Source organism: Chinchilla lanigera, unplaced genomic scaffold, assembly GCF_000276665.1.
Source record: "Chinchilla lanigera isolate Chin_1 unplaced genomic scaffold, ChiLan1.0 scaffold00019, whole genome shotgun sequence".
Lineage (NCBI taxonomy): Eukaryota > Metazoa > Chordata > Mammalia > Rodentia > Chinchillidae > Chinchilla > Chinchilla lanigera.
In genome coordinates, this window is record NW_004955420.1 from 9930989 (window position 1) to 9956650 (window position 25662).

At 36.3% G+C, this 25662-nt stretch overlaps 1 protein-coding gene across 6 annotated transcripts in view; it reads left to right on the top strand.

Annotated features, from left to right (window-relative positions):
* The window catches only part of Fxr1 (fragile X mental retardation, autosomal homolog 1), a 62365-nt gene that overhangs the window by 27253 nt on the left and 9450 nt on the right, over window positions 1-25662 (top strand). For 4 of the 6 annotated variants that reach the window (XM_005383063.2, XM_005383064.2, XM_005383067.2 and 1 more), the window contains exons 4-12: window positions 6724-6795; window positions 7194-7342; window positions 7549-7642; window positions 8077-8193; window positions 9694-9864; window positions 11242-11320; window positions 15520-15629; window positions 20632-20718; window positions 22073-22280. In XM_005383063.2, the coding sequence (XP_005383120.1) occupies window positions 6724-6795; window positions 7194-7342; window positions 7549-7642; window positions 8077-8193; window positions 9694-9864; window positions 11242-11320; window positions 15520-15629; window positions 20632-20718; window positions 22073-22280 (1087 nt within the window). The remainder of the gene's footprint in view (window positions 1-6723; window positions 6796-7193; window positions 7343-7548; window positions 7643-8076; window positions 8194-9693; window positions 9865-11241; window positions 11321-15519; window positions 15630-20631; window positions 20719-22072; window positions 22281-25662) is intronic. The other 2 variants (XM_005383065.2, XM_005383066.2) reach the window with 1 other exon arrangement.

A 25662-nucleotide genomic window follows, 5' to 3' on the forward strand; every position in this document is an offset into this window, starting at 1 on the left:
TTTTTTTTTTTTTTTTTTGCCTTTTTGAGACAGGGTTTCACTATGCAATTCAGGCTGGCCTTGAACTTACTTTGTAGCCCAGGTGGTCCTCGAACTCACGGTGATCCTCCAACTCACGGTGATCCTCCTGCCTCACCCTCCCAAGTACTGGGATAACAGGTGTATGCCACCACACTTGGTAGGGGTTTGTTTCTTGTAGCCTATCCAAAATTTTTAGCTATCTCGACTTAGACTCACTCTTTTTTTTAATAGTCAAACTCATTAGTTTTACTATTTATTTGGGAAATGCTCACATGAGAGGTGAGCATGTTCATTAGTTTCTGTTGGAAGAGTTGGTTTCTGGGACTTAAGAAAGTTGGGATGAAACCCACTTGTAAAAGCCTCAGCCATAATATGAATGAGGTAATATTGTTGAATAGGTAGAGAAATCACATTTGTGAATTCCATATGGGTGGTTTTTTTTTTTTTTTGGTATTTGGATTTGAACTCAGGACCTTGTGCTTGCCAGGTAGGCTCTTGTGCTGCTGAGCTGTATCCCTGGCCCCTGAATTCCATGTGTTAAGCTAGCTTTTTCTCATGTGCATTTTCTAGGTCTTGTAGATTACTGTATTACAAAATTAAAAGCAGACACAGTGAAAGTATCCCCTGTTGGAAAATTAGTATTCAGATTAGAGGTGCTGTTCAGAAAATTTCTATAGAAAAGTGAACATAGTTTTTTAAAACTGGGAAAATTGCCTGTGGTGCTCATTTATTCGGTTGTTACTTGAAAGGCACAGTTGAACATTACAAACTTGAATGAAAAATTAACTTTAGGATCCAGGTTTAAATTTGTTTACATCACTTGGTGGTTTGTTTTGTTTTGTTTTTTTTTGGTTTTTCTCCGGTACCGGGAACCGAACTCACGACCTTGTGCTTGCCAAGCAGGCGCTTTGCCGCTGAGCTAAATCCCCAGCCCTTGGTTGTTTATTTGAATTTAGAGGTTTTTTTTTTTGAGCAGCGTTTGACTTGAGATCATTTTGTGGAAAGAATCTTGAAACTGACTATTGGAATTTGGTTCCTTCTCTTACAACCTCCACCATGAAGCATGGTAGCACAGTATTTAATCTGAGTACTACTGCCTTTTTGGGATTCCCACTATCATTCCTTAGGCTGTCCTGCATTTTGAACTCTTTGGATTTGAAGAGACTTCAGGCTATTAGGGAAATCCGGGCCATTACTTTGCAAGTGAATTGCTTTCATGGTTTAGTTTGGAGAGTTAAGTGAAATCTGAAAAATTTCTTTTTCAGTGACATTCATAAATGAATTACATATTCAGCATTTTAGACATAGTATACAAGGTGCAGTTTTTAATTCTGGGTTATTAAGGTAATTTTAAAAAATTGTATGGCAAATTCTACATTTTGAAAACTTGACTCAGCCTCATTTGTAGTGTTTTGATTCAGGCTCAGGAGCTTAGATTTAGTTGCCTTACTTAGACTGGTTTCATCTTTCAGTAGTGAAGTTATTAATGCAGCTTACAGAAAAATATATCAGGTATCAAATTAAATTCAGGTGTTTTTGGTTTTTATTTTTAGTTTTTTACTTTTGTGCTGGAGATTTAAACCAGGTTTGAACTTGCTATGCAGATGTCTTCCCGCTGAGCTTTCTAGCCCTGTGAATCTCACTCTTTAATATTCACTGAGCAAGAAAGCTTTCAGGCAGTTGAGAATAGTTTATTTTCTTTTTTATGAACAAGCTGCATGGGAGTCAAGATTCCCAGAAGGGTATTTTTTGATTAAAAAAAAGCTTTAGATAGTTTCAAAATTTGACCTTTTAGCATATCAAGGTCAGCGTGCCCACTCACTGAAATGGTAGTGAAGTTCAACTTTTTAGCAATTTTAACACGTTTTTAAATAATTTTTTTTTTTTTTTTTTTTTTTGGTTTTTCTTCGGTACCGGGAACCGAACTCACGACTTTGCGCTTGCCAGGCAGGGCTTCTGCCGCTGAGCTAAATCCCCAGCCCCTTTAACACGTTTTTAACTGCAACAAATTCAACTTTTCCAAATTTTTTTGATGTTGATGATACATAAACTTTAAATGAGTATAATTCTCTAAAAATAACCACTCAGCTGTCATACAAGATCATAGAATATACACATCTTATTAAATATTGGTAATTACATTGAAATGTCTAAAAAAGATCTGGTTCATATTACAAGTTGGTCATCAGAATACAGTACTTGCAAAATATTTTGGAACTCTGGATGGGCTCTGATTTTATTAAAAAGCTTAGACATCTTCGTTATAATTATATATTTTTGTATGTAACCAATTGGATTGACTAATCCATTGGAGATTTTGTCAGTGTGTTTGTCTCTGTCTCTCTGCCACGCCCCCACCCCCCCCCCTCCGTTTTGCTGTGCAGCCCAGGCTGGCCTGAATCTCACAGTGATCCTCCTACCTCAAGCTCCTGAGTGCTGGGATTATAGGTGTGCTCTTGGCTGTATTTTTGTCATCGTATATATTTTTCTAGTCAAATTTGTAGACAGTCTGGTGCAGTTTTCCACTTAGGAAGTAAATTTTGATGCATAGATGGGCTAAAAGATGAAAAAATATTGTGTATGTTTTTTGGGTTCTTTTGAAAGGATTTTGCATGGTGTTCCAGTTGAGTGACAAAGTGAATGAGAATATCATCTGACTTTGTTCTTAGAAATACAGGATGTTGTCATCTGAAGACTTCATAGTATGAAATACCACTTTGTAATTTCAAGTTTATCAATTGGGTCTAGAGTGCTGTGCTCTCAGTCATTTCTTTTTGTTTCTTTCTTTTTTTTTCCGGTACTGGGAATCGAACTCACAACCTCGCGCTTGTCAGGCAGGAGCCGTGCCGCTGAGCTAAATCCCCAGCCCCCATTTCTGATTCTTCTAATAATCAGTGGCCTTTCATTGTAAATTTTATTCTCTTTGTAATTTTAAGTGAAAAGTAACAGACTCCAAATTCTTTACTCTTCAGAAACAGCCAAAAGCAGCCAACAGAGATTGTCTGCAGTATTTTTTGTACTTTTTTGAAAGAAATGAAATACTTCAATTTATGCAGTAAGAAATTTGTAGGATGATGTAATAGTGATTGTTCATTTCATTGTGGTATTTTTTTCTAGGTGATGCCATCATTCTTCTGTTTTAATTTAGTCATTTGAAAATGTGAGATGTAGCTCAGTAGGTAAATAGTATAGCTAAGAATAACTGATGGATGGCAGTGAATTAGTAAATATTTCAAATTGCAGGAGAAATAAGATCGCTATATCTTAATTTATTATAGAATTAAAAGGATGGATTTTATTCTAAGTAACTGTTCTTTAGAAGATCCCTAAGAAGGAGTAAGAAGATGAAATACTGATCAGTTAAGACATGCTCATAAAAGAAAGTCAGATGTTGAAGTTGAGTCCACTGGATCCTTATTGCTTATTGGTAGATTAGCCTTCATGGTTAGATTTTTTATTTTTTTATTTTTTTGTCTTTTTGAGACATGGTCTCTATGGAGTTTAGGCTGGCCCTGAGCACACTCTGTAGCCCAGGCTGATCTTGAACTTGCAATGATCCTCCTGCTTTTCAGCCTCCAGAGTGCTGGGATTACAGGTGTGTGCCACTATGCCCAGCAGTGGTTGTTTTTTTGTTTCTTTTTTTCTTTTTGGACCACGGTACCACTGAGCCACATTGCTGGCCTGGTCCCCCCTCCTCTTGCATTTTTCTCCTAATCATGTTAGTAAAGTTTATTATGTTAGTAAAGTTTATCCTTTGGTTTTGTCTCTGTTACAGTCCCAGTATTCCCACCATTTCAAGATACCTGCCTTTCAGATGATCTTTTATGATAATTCTGGTTTTTTAATACGGCATCTTGCTATGTTAGCCAGACTAAGATATGGAGTCTTCGTCCTGCCTCAGTCTCCTGAGTTTATAAGACAGCAGATATATGCTACTAGACTTGGCTTTATAGGATCTTGATAGAAGCTTCAGCCTCTCCAAAATAATTTGTTTGCATGTATTTTGCCCATCACTGTTGACCTCCATGGGTAGATTTCCTTGGCTTGCTCTGGATAGGAGTTTTAGTTTCTCTAGTTGTTTTGGTTATCCTTCCTTCCTTCCGTCTGTCCGTCCTTCCTTCCTCAGGGTGTCACTGTGTAGTTCAGGCTGGCCTTGAGTGCACTTTGTAGCCCAGGCCGGTCTTGAACTTGCAACGATCCTCCTGCCTCAGCCTCCCGAGTGCTGGGATTACAGGTGTGCACCACCATGCCTAGCTGGTTATTTTTTCATTGCTGAGAAAAAGTGCCCAACACTCATAAGTTAAGGGAGGAAAGGTTTATTTTATTTAGCTCACAGTTTGTAGAGGTTTTAGTTCACAGTTTGGTGGCTCCAAGGCAGGGTGGCATGGAAAATGTGCGTTGCAGAGGAGAACCAGTTCACGACAGGCAGAAGGCAGGAAGGCAGCAAAGCAGCAAGGAGACAAACAGCAAGTGACCAGTGATGACAGCAGCCCGCTTTCTGTCCCTTGTATTTTCTTCAGGCTACCCATCTTTAGTGTTGATAGCACTCACACCCAGGGTGGGATATCCTAGCATTGCACCTTGAATCAGTTCCAGCATAACATCCTTAATCCTAGCATCACACACACTAGATCCAGCCACTTCCAAAAAGCTCCACCCATGACTGCATATGAGGCTTTATGGGGACATCTAGACACAAGCCTTAACAATCATCAAGAATTTCGTGGGGGCCCTTTGTTGTTTCTTCTGTATATTTTCAATACACAGAAGGTACCACCCCTGTCTGTGTATTGAAAATGTTAAGCTGCTGAGCTGTGTGATACCTGTCTGTGATTCCAATCACTTGGGAATCTAAGGCAGGAGGATCAAAAGTTTAAGGGCCATTGAGGGCATAGAAACTGTTTCTTTCTTTTTTTTTTTTTTTTTTTGGTTTTTCTCCGGTACCAGGAACCGAACTCAGGACCTTGCGCTTGCCAGGCAGGCGCTTTGCCACTGAGCTAAATCCCCAGCCCCCAGAGAAACTGTTTCAATAAAAAACTTTTAAAGGGATTGGAGATACAGCTCAGTCAGTAGTGCAGAACCTCTGGCTTTCATCCCTACTACCTCAGAAACAAAGAAGCAGAAAACAAGCCACTGTATCATCAGGAATGCTAACTTTGCTGGCTCCCTGAGAAAACTTTTCTGATCCCTTATGTTAATAAAACTGATTTCTTAACATATGTAAATAATTTAAGATGTAGGTTTTAATGGATAGAAGTTTTTGTAAGGTACTTGTGTGGCGTGTAGTGATAATGTGCATAGTCCTAGCTACTTTGGAGAGTGAGGTGGAAAGATCATTTGAGTCTAGGGGTTTGAGACCAACCTGGGCAACATTGCAAAACCCTGTTTAAAGTCAACAAAAACTTACGTGCAAGATTCTTAGGTACACTGCTAGATGGACATGTTTATCCATAATTCTTTGTTTTACATTTTATTTTATTTTTTGTCTTTTTGAGACAGAGTCTTGCTGTGCAGTTCAGGCTGGCCTTGAGTTCACTGTGTAGTTTATGCTGGTCTGGAACTGCCTCAGCCTCCCGAGTGCTGGGATTACAGATGTGTACCACCACACCCAGCTAATTTTTTTTAAAGCTAAACAATTGTAGTAAATTTGATTTAGGTTCTTTAGCAATGGATCTAAATGTCCTATTCTCACAGTAATTTTAATATTGGGTCTCTTTTCTGAAAATTTACTGAGTGCACTGGTGCATACCTGTAGTTGTAGCTACTCAGGAGGATGAGGCAGGAGAATTGTAAATTGGAAGTCAGCCTGAGTACCTCAGTGAGACCCCGCCTCAAAATAAAAAAAAAAAAGGCTGAGGATGTAGCTCAATGTAGAGCATTTGCCTAGCTTGAGCAAGGCCTGTGAGTCAGTCTTAGCCCTAGGAACAAAACTGTTCCTAGTTTTGATGGTGTTGATGGACACTGAGGGACCATGGTATATACTATGAAAATACTGCCTTGTAAGAACATTTGCTTCAAAATACTATTTGTTTGATAAACCTTTATTAATTGGGAATTAGATTTTCTGTGAGTGTCAAGGGATATCTGGGGTTGAAGCCATTTTTTATTTTTAATTGTAAGACACCTAAATTGCCCAGACTAGGCTCCTAATTTTCGATCCTCCTGCCTTAGCGTCCCTGAGTGCTGAAAGTACTACTGTGCCCGCCTGCAATTAGAGTTGAGCCAAATTACCCAAAACATGGTCAATCACATTTTTAAGTTTGTACCACTTTCTTAAACTTCACTTATGAATTCTGATTAATTTCTTTTCATTTTTTCCCTCCCTGCTTCTTTCTTGGCCTTTTTTGCCTCCCTCCCTCTGGAGCTTGAACCCAGGCCTTCACAGATATATCCCCAGCCCTTTTAAAGTTTTGTTTATACTTAATTATTTGTGGTCCTGGGAACTGGACGTGGGGCCTTCACATCCCAGCCCTTTATTTTTTTGTTTGAGACATTCTTGCTAAGTTAAGCTGTCTAGGCTAGGCTAAAACTTGGATTCTCCTTCCTTGGCCTCCCAGGCTACCATACTTGTCTCTTAATACACCAATTTTAATAATAATTTTTTATTGTTGAATTCAGTTATATTTTGGATTTATAACAAGTGATTGACTATTTTGAAATCTTTGGGAATGAATGGGTAAAGGCGTCTCTCCCCCTTCTCAGGTATATTCAAGAGCAAATGACCAAGAGCCCTGTGGATGGTGGTTGGCTAAAGTTCGGATGATGAAAGGAGAAGTAAGTGGTCTTGACACCTGCTTTCTAAGGAGATGCAACACTTGGTTTCAACAAATGTTTTTTCAATTCTCAGCTTTGTTTCAAAAAGCCTACCTCAGATATAGTTGATCACACATTCCAAAAATTCATTAGACTGCTATTTTCTGTTTGTGTTCTGCAATTACCAGAGCTGCTCTCTGGAGGTATATCTCAAGCATGTAAAGACTACCAAAGGTACATGCTTATAAGAACATACAATTTATTTTAGGAAAATTTGATTGCTGAAACTAAGCTTTGCTTAGTATTTGTGCCATAAGGGGAGGATGTACCTGTTAAGCTCAGCAAAATAATTAGAACTTCATTTAAAGTTCATTACTTTTCTTCAGGTGGGATTTTTAAAGTATTTTGATGTCTTTTAGTTTTATGTCATTGAATATGCTGCTTGTGATGCCACTTACAATGAAATAGTCACATTCGAAAGACTTCGGCCTGTCAATCAAAATAAAACTGTCAAAAAAAATACCTTCTTCAAATGCACAGTAGATGTTCCTGAGGATTTGAGAGAGGCGTGAGTAATTTTGCTTACTGTTAAATTGCTTTGAATTAGTATTTTTCAGTGCTACAAAACTTTTCCCTTGACCAATCAAAACCTCTAATAGAAAATATTTTCAATAAAGATTATAATGGAAGATGTCAAAATGAAATACTGATTTTGCATTAACTCCTAACTTTAATGTATTATTGAGGTCTTACATTGAATTAATTTCTATTTAGGTGTGCTAATGAAAATGCACATAAAGATTTTAAGAAAGCAGTAGGAGCATGCAGAATATTTTACCATCCAGAAACCACACAGCTAATGATACTGGTAAGATAATACTATCATTTAAGGTAACTAACTGATGACTTTTATGTAGATTTTATAATTAGATAATTCAAAAGGTCAACGCTTAAGATAAATTTTGTATAGCGTAAATTTGCTAGTATTGTGTAGGAGAAACATTTTTACAGCTATAAAATGTTAGTTACTTTTGATCATTTCTAGAGCACTGAGAAACTTGAAACACTTAAAATGACATTCTTAGTGTGTGGAGAGCCTGGATTTCTCACCACCAAACTTACTGTGATGAGGAAATACAAATAGTAGAGGAACTGAGAAAGGAATGTAAGATTATGCAGGAAGAAGGAGTTGCTAGGTGGAAAGTACAGTGATGAGACTCGAAGGCTTTGGGTAGAATACCCTGTTTGTGTTATCTTGAAGAATGATTAAACTTTTTTTGTGATTAACTTGTTTGTTCATAGTCTGCTAGTGAAGCAACTGTGAAGAGAGTAAATATTTTAAGTGACATGCATTTGCGAAGTATTCGTACGAAGTTGATGCTTATGTCCAGAAATGAAGAGGCAACTAAGCATTTAGAAGTAAGTGGGTTTACTTAATGGAAGTTCGGGGGCCAAAGATTTAGCTCAATGGAGCAGCACCTGCCTGGCAAGTGTGAGGTCCTGAGTTTGATTCCCCCGCCAAAGGAAGTTTGTTTTGTGTGTGTGTCCCATTTACTTTCAGTGACATACTTTTTCCTGGCCCACATTAGTTGACTGTTAGATAAAGCAACCTGGATCCTATATTATGGCTGGTATTGAAGTCCTTAGAATAATTACTTTTATCAAACAGCTTTTCTTCTGCTATCTACCTCTTGACTTTTTTTTGTTAGGGCTTAGGGGATAGGTGCCAAAGAGCTTAGAACCTTAGAGTAGAACTGTGTGACTAATCTTGGTTTTTTTTTTTTTTTGTGTGTGTGTGTGTGTGTACCAGAAATCGAACTCAGGACCTTGTGTTTACCAGGCAGGCACTGCGCCACTGAGCTATATCCCCAGCCCAATGCATTGCTAATTCTTTACTCTGTCTTTAATATTTTTTTTTTTACTACTGTGTCTGTCACTTATCACTCATGACACTTTGTGAGTAATTTAGGTGTATTGAAACAACTGTTAAAGCCTATCATTGCATCTTTGCCTTGTCTTAAGTTTTTCTGTTTCCTCCCATTCTTCATTGCTGTCCTATTAGGATACTTGTACATTTCCCTGTTCTCACACTGCCCGAACCAATACAAGTGTGTACACATGCACGATTTTGTCTTAGAGAATAGAGGTAAATTTATCCTTGAATTAAAAATTCCAAACAAGTGGTATGTGAATACATTTTTGACAAATATCACAAGAATTGGAGAATTCATACCTGAAAATCTCTAACATTATTCTAAGATTACTGTTTTTTTGTGTGACCATGATTAGAGGAGATTTGTGAGGAAAGCATTTTTCTTTTTATCATACTGGATGTTTTCCCTGTTTTTTTGTTTTTTTTTGAGATGAGGTCTTGCTCTGTAGTATAGGCTGGCCTCGAACTCACGACAGTCCTCTTGCCTCAGACTCCCCAGTACTGGGATTACAGGCATGCACCTGGCACCATTTTAACTTTTTAAATGAACAGTTGAGTACTGTTACTACTTACATTGTCAATCTCCAGAATTTTGCATATTTTAAAACTGAACCTGGCTTGTTTAAAAAACAGCTGTGAATAATTCTCTTCTGCTTCCAGCCCCAAGGTCGTCGTCTTTTTTTTTCTAACTTTGATTACTGTAGCTACTTTATATATAAGTGGAATGTTACCATATTAGTGATTTTTTTTTTTTTAACATATTTGACATAGGATAATAATTTTCTTAGGGTTTGTCTGTGTTGTAGTGTGTGTCGGAATTTCTGTCCTTTTTAAGCCTGAATGATGTTGTATTGTATATCTCATTGATGGGTGCACACTTGGTTTCTATTTCTTGGCTATTGTAAATAATGCTGCTATAAACATGGGCTTACATAAATTACTGTGATTTGATTTCATAATAGATTGTAATTTCCCTCTTTCACTAGTGTACAAAACAACTTGCAGCAGCTTTTCATGAAGAATTTGTCGTGAGAGAAGATTTAATGGGCCTGGCAATAGGAACACATGGTAGTAATATACAGCAAGCCAGAAAGGTTCCCGGAGTTACCGCCATTGAGCTAGATGAAGATACTGGAACATTTAGAATCTATGGAGAGGTAAGTTGCTTTAGCTGACTACTATACAATAGTGACAGTTTATCTTTTCATTCTGTCTGGAATTTGATTTGTCAGTGAAACACTTTTGACGTAGAATCTCTTTAATAAAATCAGCTTGGTTACATTTAGTTTTTTTTGTTTCAATCAGGTTTTATTGGATTGCGTTATTTATATATGTGTGTATGTATTTATGTATGTATTTATTTATTTACTTATGGTCTCGCTATGTAGTTCAGGCTGGCCTTGAGCTCACTTTGCAACAATCCTCCTGCCTCAGCCTCCCAAGTACTGGGATTGCAGGCATGCACCACCAGGCCTGGCAAGAATCCTGTTGTTAGAGTGGGCTTGGACAAGTTACATAAACTTCCCCATATAAGAATCCACATTGAAAAATGATAATGGTGATGTTTGCCTTAGTTTATGAATATTTAATCCATCTATTCTGTTTTTTGATGTTGGGGATTGCACTCAGGGCCTTCTGTATGTTCAGTCCTGAGTTTTAAAATACTTAATGGATATGGTGTATATGTAGTAAGCACTCAATGAATCTGAGCTTTAAGTTATTAGATGACAAACCCTGAGAGAGAAAGTAACTATTACTCAGATAATATAGAATCTATTTGGAGGTGTTATACCTGTGCAGCAGGATACATTTTTAAAGCTAGTCTCTGCTAAAAAAGCTTTTAAAATCATTTCTTTTTTTTTTTTTTTTTTTGTTTTAATTGGTAACGGGAATTGAATTCGGGACCTTGCACTTGCCAGGCAGGTGCTGAAATCATTTCTGATGTTGAGAATAAATGAAAAAGCAATGCAGTTTAGATTTATGTATGTATGTATGTATGTATGTATGTATGTATATCTTTTTGAGAGGGTCTCACTGTGCAGTTCAGGCTGGCCTTGAGCTCACTTCGTAGCCCAGGCTGGTCTTGAACTTGCAACAACCCTTCTGTGTACTGGGATTACAGGCATGCGCCACCCTGCCCAGCATGCAGTTTAGAATTTTTGCGTAATTTAGCACCTATCTGGAGAAATACAGTATATGAGGGTATGGACTAGTACAGTATATTTAAGATTGGGTTAAAGTTGGCTACCCAGTAGCTATGTAACATAAGTAATTTAAACCATTATTAATTCTTTCAACAATTTATAAAGACCTTAATGATGTTTAACATTTTCAGGTTTAGTAATTCTGACTGGGCTTTTTCCCCTCTAAATGTTGTGAATTACTTAACCTGAGGTGTCACTCCAGGGGGTTGAGAAGAATCTTCCAGTGTACTGCATTATAATTCAGAATTTTCTTTTTTTTCCGTATATTTCTTGGGTGATGGGTTGCTCTAGGATTATAACAGGACTTCATGTTTACTTTTCTCCATCTAGAGTGCTGATGCTGTAAAAAAGGCTAGAGGTTTCTTGGAATTTGTGGAGGATTTTATTCAGGTTCCTAGGAATCTTGTTGGTAGGTAATTCTTTACTAAATATTGTTAAGTATTACTTAGTTACATGTAGTTCATTGAAAATGAGTTTTACAGGCTGATACCTTGTTCTATTTTTAATGTAGAATAGATTGCAAATAACTTACCTGTCTTTTTTAAGTGGTAACACTTTATGTGACTTGTACTTTGTTGTTAAAAAGAAAAGATGTTTTCCTCTATACAGGGTGACCCGTTGCATTAGTTTGTCATTTCAGTTTTTCATAAGTCTTCTCCTTGGAACTTTTTGCTATTTTCTTTCTTTTATTGTCTTTTTACCATTTCTATGTCCACAAAAATTGTGACAGTACTTCTTGATGAGATGTTTGTGATAATTTTTTCCTTTTATTTAGTGCAGAAGAAAAAGTAACTGGACTAACAGTAGGGTAATAAGCTTCTACACAGTAGGCCCTGAATAAATAATAATTGGTTTTTGCAAAGGCATAGAATAAGGTAAGATGTCATGGGTAGGAGAAAAAATGATGATGTTGATATATGAGGGGAGGTTTCACTATTGTATTATCATTAATGAAAACCATTGTACCCATGGATTATAAGTACAGTAATAAAAAATTTGAGTTGAAGCTTTGACTAAATGAGCATTATAGCTTGGGGTGAGTTAATTGTACGGCTTTGTTATTAATTTGCCTGTGGTTGTTGAACCATAGCCAGGTCTATGGTATATGTTTTTAAGTGGTGTTTGAGGCAAATGGGAAGGCTTTTTATATTTTAAGTTTTTAATGATTATCCTAAGTAATTAATATAAAAAGCATCAAAGTTGTAAAGTTTACTTAGGGGTATATCTTTTTGTTCCCTTTTGCCTCATTTTCATTAATTTTTTGACTATAGAAATGGTTTCAGCCCTTTGGGTTTCATTTGTGTACGGAGGCCAGCTTAGCCTTTAGGAAGTGATTTTTCTAGCCATGGGAGTTTAATTCTTCACATCCAGTGAAACAAGTATAAATAGGAGAGCATATAAAACACCTCATTCGGTTTTTTTTTTGGCTTTTTTTCTGGTACCGGGAATCGAACTCAAGACCTTGCACTTGCCCAAAACACCCCATTCTTAAAAAAAGTTTGATTTGACCACTTAGAAGCAATGTGCTTGAAAAAAAAATGATTTACCACACAAGAGTGTGTTTCTTGGAATTCATCTCTTGGTAGTTGAAACACTTAGTAAAGAGCTTTTTAGTTCTGCCCAGACACTTTGGTAGGTGTGGCATTCTCCCAGTTATAGAAGTTCCATCCCAGCAGTTCTTGGTGCTTCGTTGTTCACCATAAACTGACCTGCTGGAGAGACAAGTTGAGATGTTAAAATGGAATAAAAAGTTGAAGGATTTTTTTTTTTGTACTGGGAATTGAACTCATGAGCTCAGGCTTGCCAAGTACACGCTTAAGCCACTGAGCTATACCCCAGCCCATGATTTTGCATAATATTAACAAATGTTAAGATACAAAATATTATCAGGTCACCTTTGGGAAAGAGCTGGCTTTGAAAAGTGATGTACTTTTTTGTTTATTTAAATCATACTGAAGTATTGACACCTATCAGGTATTAATGTGGGTACCTATAGAACATATAGAACATAATGTAGCTGTACATAATGTTCCCACAGTGTAAAAATGATTTGATGGGTTATGGACAGGAATCAGATTTCAAGTCAACAATTCTAAGAAAATAGCCTTGGTCTTCCAGGGTTTTATGGTATTGTTAATTATGAATAAAAATCCTTGATACTTAAGGAATAAGGAAATTAGGTATATTTGTATTTCTCTGATTCTGCTCTTGTTTTTGTTTTTTTGTTTTTGTTTTTTTTCCGGTACCAGGAATTGAACTCCTGACGTTGTGCTTGCCAGGCAGGCGCTGTGCCACTGAGCTAAATCCCCAGCCCCAAATTGAGGTGGTGGTTTTTTTTTTTTTTTTTTTTCTTTCTTTTTCTTTCTTTTTCTTTTTTTCTTTTTTGGCGGTACTGGGCATTGAACTCACGACCTTGCACTTGCCAGGCAGGCGCTTATGCCACTGAGCTATATCCCCAGCCTGCTCTTTATTCCTTTATCAGTATAATGATGTGATCCACGTTATGTGACTTTTCTCCTGTGTCTTGGCTCTTGGTTGCCTTTGCTGATAGGGATTGTGTGCTCTTTAGGAAATACGTGTTAATAGCACATTGATGAGACAACATGCTTCAGGAGTGTAGGAATTTCTCTTGGTTTTCACATATAATAATACTTTATTTCCCTCTTAAATGTTTTATGGATGAACCAGTCTCTTGGAAAATGGTATATTCTTAGTTTAAGTGAAAGAGAAAAAGAGGAATAAAGGGAATGAGAACCACTTAGTGGGTAAGTTCCAGAGAGGATTCTTTTTACACATTTAAACCCTAGAATGTTACCATTCCTGTCTTTCCCAAATCAGAGGAAACTATATCCTGTGAACATTGATGTGAAAATGGATCAAAACCTTTCAGTTCTTAGAAACCTTCCTTTTAATCACCTCTTTACTCTGTCCCTTCAGCATTTATACTCAATGCTCAATTTATACTACAGGTCTGCTTCAGTTTGTCACTATGCTCTGGAATTTAAAGTATGGAAATGATCAGTTAAAATATTGACGGTCTCTGGTGGGACTAAATAAAACTTGCAGGTAGGTCCCTGCCAAGGACCCCAGAAGGGTGATGGAAGTGTACTTGCCACTGGTGTAGTTCACATAAAGGAAGTGACAGGTTCTGGGGGAAAGGATTGTGCTCTGTCAACCTGATTTTTGCTTTTCGAAAAGACATTTGCTTATTTTTAGCAGGTTGAGAATGAAGTTGCTGCTTGAGCATCACTGTATTAACAATCAAAGTTGCTTTTGTGCTGCTGCTAGGGCTTCTCAGAGAAGACACACGTTGTGTGATTTCCCTGTCCTGTTCTTTTTTTTTAAAAAAAAAAAAACCTGTTTCTGCTGCTTTTAAATTTAGGGTTATTATTAAGGGAAGGAGGTTTGAAAGTAAGACTAAAGAATGAGGAAATCCCATTGTAGTGCATTTTGTATATTGACCAGTTTATTGTTGTCATTGGTCTTTTATTCGTCAGTGGAAATATTTCTGTTAAGCATGTAATAGCACATAACTTGTATTTTAAACGCCTTTCAACCAATTTAGTTTAAGGTTTTGTGAACACGATTTAGTAAAATTTATTGGGGATGTAGACTTGATAACAGGGTTACCGTCTAAGGCAGTGGTGGCGAACTTGTGACACATATGCTGTGATGGGCTGATGGTATCGCCATCACTCCTCTAAGGGATACATCTGTCTACATAGTGAAGATTACTGGACTATTGACTTGCGCTGCTAGGCGACAATCCTCAGTGTTGCTTTGTCATTTTTATGTGTTAATCTTTAGATAGTACATTTCTTTAGGAGTCCTCTTGTTCCTCTTTGAGTTTCTCTTTTGATTGTTGAATGTTTAATAACTACTACTTGGCAGACTTACAAGTCGAGTATGGAGAAGGTAAATAATTTATATTTTGTGTTACTTTACAGTATTTCTAGCAAGACATCAAGCATATATGCGTGTTGTATGTACTTGTGTAAAGTTGTGACATACTTTAAAACTTACTGGTGCAGAATAACAATATTTGTTAAATGTAAACATACCTTAGGATGATATTCATTCTAAAATTAAGTCATATATCTTGTGCATAAGTACAAACTTTAAAATAAAGGCCAGAATGGTAATTTGTTACTTGTGTGAATGTAGCGTGTAATAATATCAAGTGAACAAATTGATATAGTTAATGCTAAATTTAGTTTTCTCTGCTTTTGTGTTATGAAATCTTTTGGAGTTGATATCTTACAAATGTGAACAAGATAGAACATTCAAGAGTATGTTTTGAAATATATTAAATAGGTTGGGATTGATACTTCACAAATGTGAAATTAGGACATTTTAAAATACTTTTAGATACTGTGAATTTCTTTCTATGTGAGTAGCATTGTCAATCTCAGTAACATTAGGCATACTGAAAGGAAGTTTCAGATTAAGTATAAAACTACCTTTGTAATCTGTAGGTGAGTTAATTGAAAGTAAAAAGATGGAGTTTTACCTGGGTATAATTTCATGGCACATCATAAATAATTTGAGGTGGTGTTAAAATGATAATAGAATTGTTTTTAACTTAGATATTTTTTTCTCTTACTAAAGGGAAAGTAATTGGGAAAAATGGCAAAGTTATTCAAGAAATAGTGGACAAATCGGGTGTTGTTCGGGTGAGAATTGAAGGAGACAACGAAAATAAGCTACCTAGAGAAGATGTAAGTATTTAAAATCTAATGTATTTGCCTGTTTCTCTGCCGCCAGGGGCCTCCCTCCCCTTAGGGTATTGTATTTTGCAAATCATGTTGGAAATAGTTACGCCTTTTGAGGTGTTTAACTCTGATGCAGTAGGGTGTTAACTTTTTAAAAAAAATTCTATTCTTTGTAATATTGTTTAACATACTTAATAAAGAAGTTAACTTTTACTGTGAAAATATTTCTGATATATAGAACATACCCAGTGGCAGGGTTCCTCATGTGTATTTTTAAAGCACATATCTGCATAGATAGAAAACATTATCACACGAGTAAAATTTAGTGTTCAAAACTTTGAGAACTATTATGTATCACCAGAGAAAAGTTATGCTGCTATTTAAAAAAAACAAAAAAAAGCTATCTTTTCATTGTGGGCCTTGGGTTCTTAGTTGGTTTGTTAATACTTGTTTTAAAAAGCCTGTTTTTGATAGAGAAGTTTCAATTTGATTGTCTTAGAAGTTATTCTGTTCTTATATTATAAAGCTATAGAAATTGATATTTGGTGAGTCTAGTAAAAAGGAATTTTTGGGCCTGTAATACAGCTCAGAGGCACAAGTATGTGCCTGGCAAGCCCAAAGTCTTGAGTTCAATTCCCAGCACCAAAAACCCCCCCAAAACAAAGGGAATTTTGATCACACTGTCCTTGACCTTTTTTTAACCTGAAAGAACTGATCATATCTTAACTAAATTCCTTTATGTTTTTATGTCACTGTTAATTCTGATCCCATATATCTGGAATTTTTTATTTTTCCAATCTCTTCTCATATGTTGATACTTGCTTCAAAATTCTGTTGTTTACTTTTTGTATATGATGTATAAGGGGATCACACACATTTGTGGGTACAGTGGTCAACTCTTGGTTGAAGCTTTGTATGCCTGAATATAAGCCAAGGATCTTCTCCAAAATTAATGTTTCAGAAAGCAGTACACTCAAAACTTGAGGTATGAACAATAATACACTGTTTGGGGCAGGGCGTCCTAACCATTACGTAGAATCAGTCCTCTAAAAGAGAGAGGCCTGGTGTGGTGGTGCACACCTGTGATCCCAGCATTCAGGAGGCGGGGCAGGATGATCGCAGTGAGTTCCAGGCCAGCCTCAACTATTCGGTGATTTCAAGGCCAGTCTGAACTGCACAGTGAGACCCTGTCTCAAGAAAAAGGAGAGAGAGAAGCTTGCAGACATTTAGGCCAGATACTCAGTAAATAGCAGGTGTTGCAAAGATGCCTGTTTAAGGCTTTATGATTTTTAATCAGTCAGAATGCCTTCATTTAAGAATAAATGAAGGAAAACAAGGTCCTAAGTGTGTAATACAGATGAGTACACGTGATTTCTTCCTCCATTGTTGTAGAAGTCTTTTATAGCTGATGTAACTTCTTTTTTTTTGTTTTTTTGTTTTGTTTTGTTTTTTTTCTCCGGTACCGGGAACCGAACTCACGACCTTGCACTTGCCAGGCAGGCGCTTTGCCGCTGAGCTAAATCCCCAGCCCCTAGCTGATGTAACTTCTATTTATGATTTTGTGTGATTTAAAGTTGTCTGAGTAGAGGATTAAAGCTGATGGTGTCATGGCCCCCGCCCCCGTACCAGGAATCGAACTCACGACCTTGCGCTTGCCAGGCAGGCGCCGTGCCGTTGAGCTAAATCCCCAGCCCCTGATGGTGTCATTGTGATTGCCACTATTTCCTTATATACTTAGTATGTAAAGTAATGGTGATCTGTTTGGGATTCAATAAGTACCTGAATACTCATCTGACAGTATGCCTGGACCGTTAAATGGTTCCACTCTTAAGTTTCTAAGATTGATATTAATATTTACTCTTAGTTCAGTTTATTAGATTCATCTTCATAAATAAGAACTTAATTATACTTTCCTGAGTTGGTAGTTTGGGCTATTGGTACTGTCATTTTTTTTTTTTTTTCCTTTTTGAGACAGGGTCTTTCTATGCAGTTCAGGCTGACTTTGAGCTCACTTTGTAGCCCAGGCTGATCTCAAACTCTCACAACAGTCCTCCTGCCTCAGCCTCCTGAGTGCTGGGATTATAGGCGTGCACTACCATGCCTGGCTGGAACTGTCATTTTTATGCCAGAGTAAGAAATAGAAATGCTGTACTTCTTTTTTTTATCTTTTTGAGTCAGGGTTTCCCTATGCAGTTCAGGCTGGCCTTGAGCTCACTTTGTAGTCCAGGTTGGTCTTGAACTTGCCAAGGATCCTTCTGCCTCAGCTTCCCAAGTGCTGGGATTATAGGTGTGCACCACCACGCCTGGCAGAATGCTGTACTGAGGCCAAGGAGTTCATGATTTTAAATGATGAAGCAGTTTGACATGTAAGGATAAGGGAGTACTAGGGGTTGAACCCTGGACTTGTGCACTGATTTTTATTTTTTTGAGACAGTTTCACTAAATCACTCTTTAATTTAGGTACTTTCTTTGTTACTGGGACAGAATACCCAACACCTACAATTTAAAGACAAGTACGAGAAGTTTATCTCATGATCTGCAGATTCCATGGCAGAACCACATGGCAGAGGGGCGTAGCAGAGGAAAGCTGCAAATGTCATGGCCAGGGAACAGAGAGAGGAGGAGAATGGGTGGGGGCACACCCTTCCAAGTCATGTGCCCAGTGACTTGCCTTTCCTGAACAGACTCCATCTCCCAAATCTCCCAGTTATTCATCCAGTCCTCTTTCAGAAGCCCTGGCTATGAGCACATGAGGTGTTTGCTGGTGGCAGGGGCGGGGTTTCTTTCCATAAAACCACACGAGTACTTAAGTTTCCCAGGCTGGGACTGAATTTGTGATCCTTCTGCCTCATCTTCCCAGAGTGACGGGACACTGCCACACCCAACCAAGACACCACCTTTTTGTCCATGGCATATTTTTTGCCTCTTTTATTTGGATTATAAAAGTCTTTTGCAATGTAAGGAGCTAGGCCTTTGCTTTTCCATATGTGTAGCAGTTACTCCTTGCTTCTTGACTTGATATTTTCCTTTGTTTAGACATCTTAAAAATTTTTATATCTTTGAATTTTTTTCAATTAATGCTTTGTGATTCTGGATTTTCTCTCATGCTTGCCAAGCTCTTTTCTGCTCATAGATGATTTAGAAATCTTTATTCTCTCGGGTTTGTTCAGTATGTAAATTGTTTACTTACTTGGAATGTATTTGGCATAATTATAGGGATCCTGATTTTTCTGAGTGTTTGATTATTTCAGTATCATTTATTAAATATAAATAATCAGTTCCTAGAATTTTTAAAATCTTGGATTTTCACCGAGTAAGGCACTCATGTTACTAATCATTTGCTCTTTAAATTTTTTTCCTGTAGCTTTACAGTAGCCTTTAAATTCTGCAAAAAATATGTGCCTCTAAGGATTCCTTTTAGCACTCTTTTTCTTTGGAGGTAACTGTTCGTGATAGCATCTTCCATTCAAGGTCAGGGCATTGTATTTCTCTTTTTCCCTGGAGGTCATCTATCTGGAATGACTCTCTTGTTTTTATCTGCTTTTAACATCTACTTCAAATAACAAAAATATTTATTCCCTTAACTTTTTACTTATAGGGGGCATAATTCACATTCTGGCTATTGTTCCTGTTTTGTTGTCATTGTCCATATCACTAATACTGTAGAAGGAGTTCATTAGACAGTAATTGTCTGTAGAACAGGGAATGTTCTTTTATTTATCCTTATACTTTAGCATAGATCCTAGATTATTTGGAATCAGCTTATTAGATATAAATTTGTTGGCCCAGTTGCTGATTTTAACTTTGGTCAAGTTATTTTATTTTTCAGTAATAAAACTGAACTATTTCTTGGTTGCTTTTTAGTGAAATTTAAACAAGATAAAGATGTAGAATGTGTAACATAGTCCCAGAAATATGTTCAGAAATTAAAATTACCTCATTTTTTTTTTTTCCTTCCTATCTCTTCTGTTGCATTTCTGTGCTCTTATGTGCTTGTTAATTCCTAAGGACATTGTCAAGACTTACCATTCTCTAATCCTAGATTAGATTCTCTCTTTTTGTTTTTGTTTTTTTATGTCTTCATAGTTGAAATTTTTAGTAATCACTATAGCTTTCTGTAAGCACCATGATCCTGATGCTCTTGTGGCTTTTAATCAATGATACCTAAAAGTCACCAGTTACAATTTTTAAAAATAAGTCAGGGTGATTTATATATAGAAGTAAAGTTCTTAAGACACGTTTTGTTCCATATTTAGGACCAAAAAGTCTCAAACCAGTCTATTTAAATAATTGTTAGGCAACTAATTTGTAAATTCTAGAAAATGAGGTGAGAATTAAAAGTGGTGTGGAAGTGTAAACTTTATTCTCATTTTCCACAGACTTTAAAGAAATTGATATGTTTGTATAAAGAAGAAAAATCCTCACTTAGCCATCTTATCTTCAGTGTTTTTAAAACCAAGTAAAGTCTAATTTAATACCTGTGACTAAGTATCTGTTCTTATTAGTACTTTAATTTTTACATTATGTAAATACTTATGCTCTGTAAATAGTAGTAATCACCCTGGTGCAGCACACACCCCAGTGCAGTTTGGTCTTTCAAGCATGTTTATGGGTAACTTAGCCAATGTGTTTAATTGTATGTTTTACAATTATACCTACTAAAATGAATATCTAGGCTGGAAATTCATGGCCAGTTTGGAGAAAGTTAGTTTATTTTTTTATTCTGTTTTGTGTTTTAAACTTTGGTTTATATATTGATATAATTAGAAATCAGAAATCCTAGTGATGAAAAAGTGATTTCTTAAATTTTTGACACATTTCGCAAATGTAGCAACTTATTGGAAATCATACTGATTTTAGCACACACACCCCCTCCTGTTGACGTTTAGTAGATGTGATTTGCTGTGTGCTTTAGAGAAAGTTTTCCAAATTGTATGATGCTTATCTTAAATGCTGGCTAGAATTACTTTAAAATATTAAATACTGAGGACATTGTGTTTTCTTACAGGGAATGGTTCCATTCGTATTTGTTGGCACTAAAGAAAGCATTGGAAATGTGCAAGTTCTTTTAGAATATCATATTGCTTATCTAAAGGTTTGTATACAGTTTATATTTTTACATCTTCATTGCTGCATTCACTATGTAACTGTTCTTTATTTACTACAAACAAGTTAAGGGGTCCACACATTAAGCATTTCATATTTGTTAGTGACTTTCAAATATTTAGATATCTTTAATTCAGTTTCACTCATGCCTAGCTTTTATTACAAGAAAAAGTGAATAAAATACACTTTGCTGTAATAAAATGGCTTTATGGTATACGCTTGACCTGTTACTCTTACCTTTTGACTTTCTTTCCTTATTAAGAAGTGGTCACTTTAATGTTCATTGTATTTGAGTGTCATCACTTTGATACCTGTATGTTCTGTAGTAGATTCTTTTGTTTTTACTTTCACACTGTATATGCAAAAAGGATACACAGACCCAGGAGTAAAATTAGGTTTCCTTGGTAACTTTTATATCTTATCTGAATCAGCTGCACTGTCCTCATAGGTATCGTTAAATTCTTTGTGCGTGGGTATTGATGGGGATCAAATCTAGGGTCTTGTGTGTAAGCAGGAACCTTGCCACACTGAGCTACATCTTCGGCTCTTGTTTGGTAATTAATTATTGCCACCTTGTTGTTCCACCTTGTTCCACTCTCTGAGCAACTATAAAGAGCAAGGGAATCTTAGAAAAAGTAGTCCCCCATAAATAGTAAACATTATAATTCTCATTTACTACCCTTTTTCTGTCCACACTCATCATCACTGCTGAGTAATGTGTTGAAAGGACCCTGATGATAACATTTCTTTTCTTTGAATTTCATCTTTCTTTACCAGTCTCAGTTTAGACTGGCATTCCAGACTTACTTTCCAGTATAGTACTCTGTTTACTTTTAGCCAAGAACTTTGTTTTAGATACTGTGCCTTCACATCCTGCATGACCTTAGTTTCTGAACCAGGTCTGGTCCCAACTCAGGTATCACTGCGTTAGTGGGAGAAGTAGCTTATTCGTCGTACCTTTCATAGGTAGTACCTGTACTTCATAGCAGTTTTAACTTTTCAAGGGCAAAATCTGATAACACTGTATAATTATTAGCAACTTAATAAGTTAACACTGTATGTTAAACATACCTGTGAAGGAGGAGAGTCCATGTCTCCTTTTATATTGTATGCTTACAGCAGTGTGCTTGGCGCACACAAAGGCCTTCCATAGGTGTTTGTTGAATTAAATCAGCAAATAACCTTATGAATTGTGTTTACTGGGAACACAGTGCTACTTTACCAAGTAAATATCTAAGGCAATGGAATTTTTTCTTTAGTAGGGAGTACAATTTTAGTTCTATGTTTTAATAAGACAAAAAAATCACATGAAAAAAGATTTACCCTTTTTGTTTGGATTTTAGGAAGTGGAACAGCTAAGAATGGAACGCCTACAGATTGATGAACAGCTACGACAGATTGGTATGGGTTTCAGACCTTCTTCCACCAGAGGGCCTGAAAAAGAGAAAGGATATGCCACTGATGAAAGTACCGTCTCTTCTGTACAAGGTTCTAGGTCTTATAGTGGAAGAGGCAGAGGTCGTCGGGGCCCTAATTACACCTCCGGTTATGGTAAAAAACATTTTTTATTTTTGTAATTGTATTGGTTCTAGTTTAGGTGCTCCAACATATTTTACATACAGTTAATTAGTTTACCATTCTGGCTTGGCTTTCAGGATGAAAGGTAGTTCTTAGTGATGGTGTACTTTATATATTAATGATGGGAAAAGGTTTGTCATCTCCAGGAATTCAGGTAGCATATTTTTGAAGAAATGAAGAATGTTTTTATATTGGTAGTTCATGGTCTTGTTTATTCTAAAGATTTAGGATGATGTTGTTTTCTGAATATTTCCCTTAACAGTTTTATACATTTTCCAGTAAAAAGTCAGTAATGGTTACTTACAAGTACTGCTAGGTATCATGTACTATACCCTAAGAAAAGTAAATGTGAGCATTAGAGCTAATGGCTAGACCAAGATTGGATATGCTGGATTTTTAGTAGCTTTTAAAATACACTTTGGTTCTTATTACATTAATAAACCATGTTACTATTTTTGTGTTACTATGAAATGTTTCTAAAAAATAACTTGAAATGTCAAAACCTAGTTAACATTTTATGAATTAGCTTTTTTTTTTTTTTTTGAGATTAAGTAGGAAAGTTTATTGGGAAATTTGGAATAAAAATAGCTCCTGAGAGACAAGGAGGGTCCTGAATGAATGGGTGCCCTGAATGAGCATTTTTATAAAATATATTTCATTGTGTGGCTGGTCTTAACTCTAGTAGGAAGGAGCTGATGGAGTGGTGATAGTTAATACTTCTCTAATCCAAAATTCTCACTTTTTTTTCTTCAGCATTGGAGTTGTTTCTTTTTTCAGTGTATTTGTACTTGGATCTTAGCAGTGACCTGATTTTTTTTTTTTTTTTTTCTCCTTTTCTTGCTGTTTTTTTTTCTTTTCTCTTGGTTTTTTGAGACAGAGTCTCACTATATAATTCATACTGGCCTTGATACCAGTCCGTCCTCGAACTTGGTGATCCTCCTTCCTCAGCCTCACGAGTGCTGGGGTTACAGGCATGCACCACCATTGCCTAGCTTGCTGTCTGTCTTCTGCTTTCTGTGCACATTCTGTTTTGGGAAGATATCTCATAAACCTTTATAAACTATAGGATTTAAAGAAAATAGAAATTGCAAATTTGTAGTGTGCAGATTCTGGGTCCAAATTCCATGGCTGAGGAACTATGCAATGATGCTAGAATTACATTAAACATCCTCTGTCCTTTCATTTGTTATTGAGGTGGAAGATTAAGTACTATATCCTTCCCCTGTAGTGTCATACCTTCTGTCTGTTACTATTTTCTTGATGTATTTTATTTTAGTAAACCTTATATTGAAACCTGAAAAGTACAATTCCAGTAAACTGTAGAGATATTCAGCATGTAGAGGCCTGAGAATTGTAAGCTATTACTGTGTTCTTTAAAATGTATTTATTTAATACAAAGGCAATATAAGTAACCAGAACAGAAGTTGAATATATTCTTAATTTTTGGAACTCAAGTAATAACAGAAATAATCAGGTGTTGGCTTTTGGGATGATGAATGATGAATTTATTGAAGAATTTTACTAGTCTTTGTGAGAAATCCTCTTAACTGATGAGCGGTCACTCTGGCAAAATGCTTTTACCTAATGTAGATAAATTGATGGGGTCATAGTAGAGTAACATTGTCTGGAATGGAGAAAGTATGCAAATTGTTCAGTAGATGGCACTCTTACATCTGAATCTTTGTAAAACTAATAATATTTTTTGACGTAGCTATTGAATTTGAGAAAAATTTTGAATTCTATAGACGTTCTTGTACACTTTCTATTAGAAGGATTTTTAGGTGTTAATTGTGTTTGTTCAACAAGAAATACGTCTTAGTTAACATCTCTGAAATTGATATGTGCCCTAACTTGGGTAACACAGGTTTAGCATATTCTGTTTGAATGATACATATTATGTTATCATGGATTTGATAAAATGTGTTTTTAACTTGTAAGCTTAGCACATAGGACCCTTGAAAATGGTATGAACCATCTTGGTGACTAGACACTTTAGAGAAAGTCTTAATTTGAAATTTGGTTAAAAAATGTTTTTAATTGTGGGAGTCATTTAGAATTGGATTAATGTCATGAATCATTTTTAAAGCTTTAAAACAATTTCTTGGATCATGAGATTATGTTTTACAGGAGAGAGATAGATGTATTTATACTGACTTCAAGAGTATTTGTTTCCTATTAATACTGCCATTTACAAACAAACAGGCATAAAGAACACTAATGATCTTGTAGATCAGAGGTCTAATGTTGGCTTAGCTTGCTAGACTAAATTTGTTTTGAGATGGAGGTCTTGCTGTGTTGTTCAGGCTGACCTGAAACTTGATCCTTCTGGCTTAGCCCCCAAGTTGGGAAGCTACTTAACTGGGAGCATAAGAGGTTGCCATTGTACCCAGCTGGCTGATTGCCTTTTAGAAACTCTGGGAAAGATTCTTTCTGTTCCCTCCTCATGTCATGGTCCTGAACCTGAGTCACATTTCTAATGTGCTTTTTGTGAAACCGGAAACAGTTGAGGGAATTAAATACGAATAAAGCTGAGCACTAGCCAGTTTATTAACCTGTTTTTGACCTCTGTTTGTTTTACCCACTGGAGTGAATAGTAGATTTAGGTTAAACTAATAGAAGAATTTCTATGCTTGTGACCCTGGATTAGATTAAATGAGAGTCCAGTAGATATTTACCTTGAAATTTTGGTAATCTTTTCAGGCAGAGTATATAGATTGGTAAATTCTGAAATACTTCTATATGTTCAGGTTTTTGGGTTTTTTAAAAAAGTATTTGAAATAGGAGCCGTTCATACCATCCATTTAGCAAAGTGCTGTCATTTGGAGAAATACATGTTAAAGGAGAGTTCATTCCCTTCAGTGAGAATTGAGGAGGAATCATAGAAACTTGATGCATTCATTCCTAAAATGTACTTCAGCTGATTAGTGAATCCATTCTTCTGTAATTGATGAGTTAGATCCCTATCTTTTGTTTGTTTGTTTGTTTGTTTTTCTGGTACCGGGAATCGAACTCACAACCTTGCACTTGCCGCGCAGGTGCTGTGCTCCAGAGCTAAATCCCCAGCCCTGATCTGTATCTTCGTAGCATATGAGAAAAAGTGATGCATTGCAAGTTACTTTAAAGGAGAAAGGAAGTTGATAACTCATTTATTAAACTTTATAATTTGTTTCCTGCACCCAATTAATTTATAAATCCACAAAGCTCTGTGTTTTGCTTTTATTGTCAGATGACTAGAGTTTAAGTACAGGCACCTTACAGATATTTCATAAAATACTAGGAAATTACCTATAAACTTACTCAAATTTATCAAGAGAAAATTGTTTTATAATTGTTGCTTGGCATTTGGTGACATTTA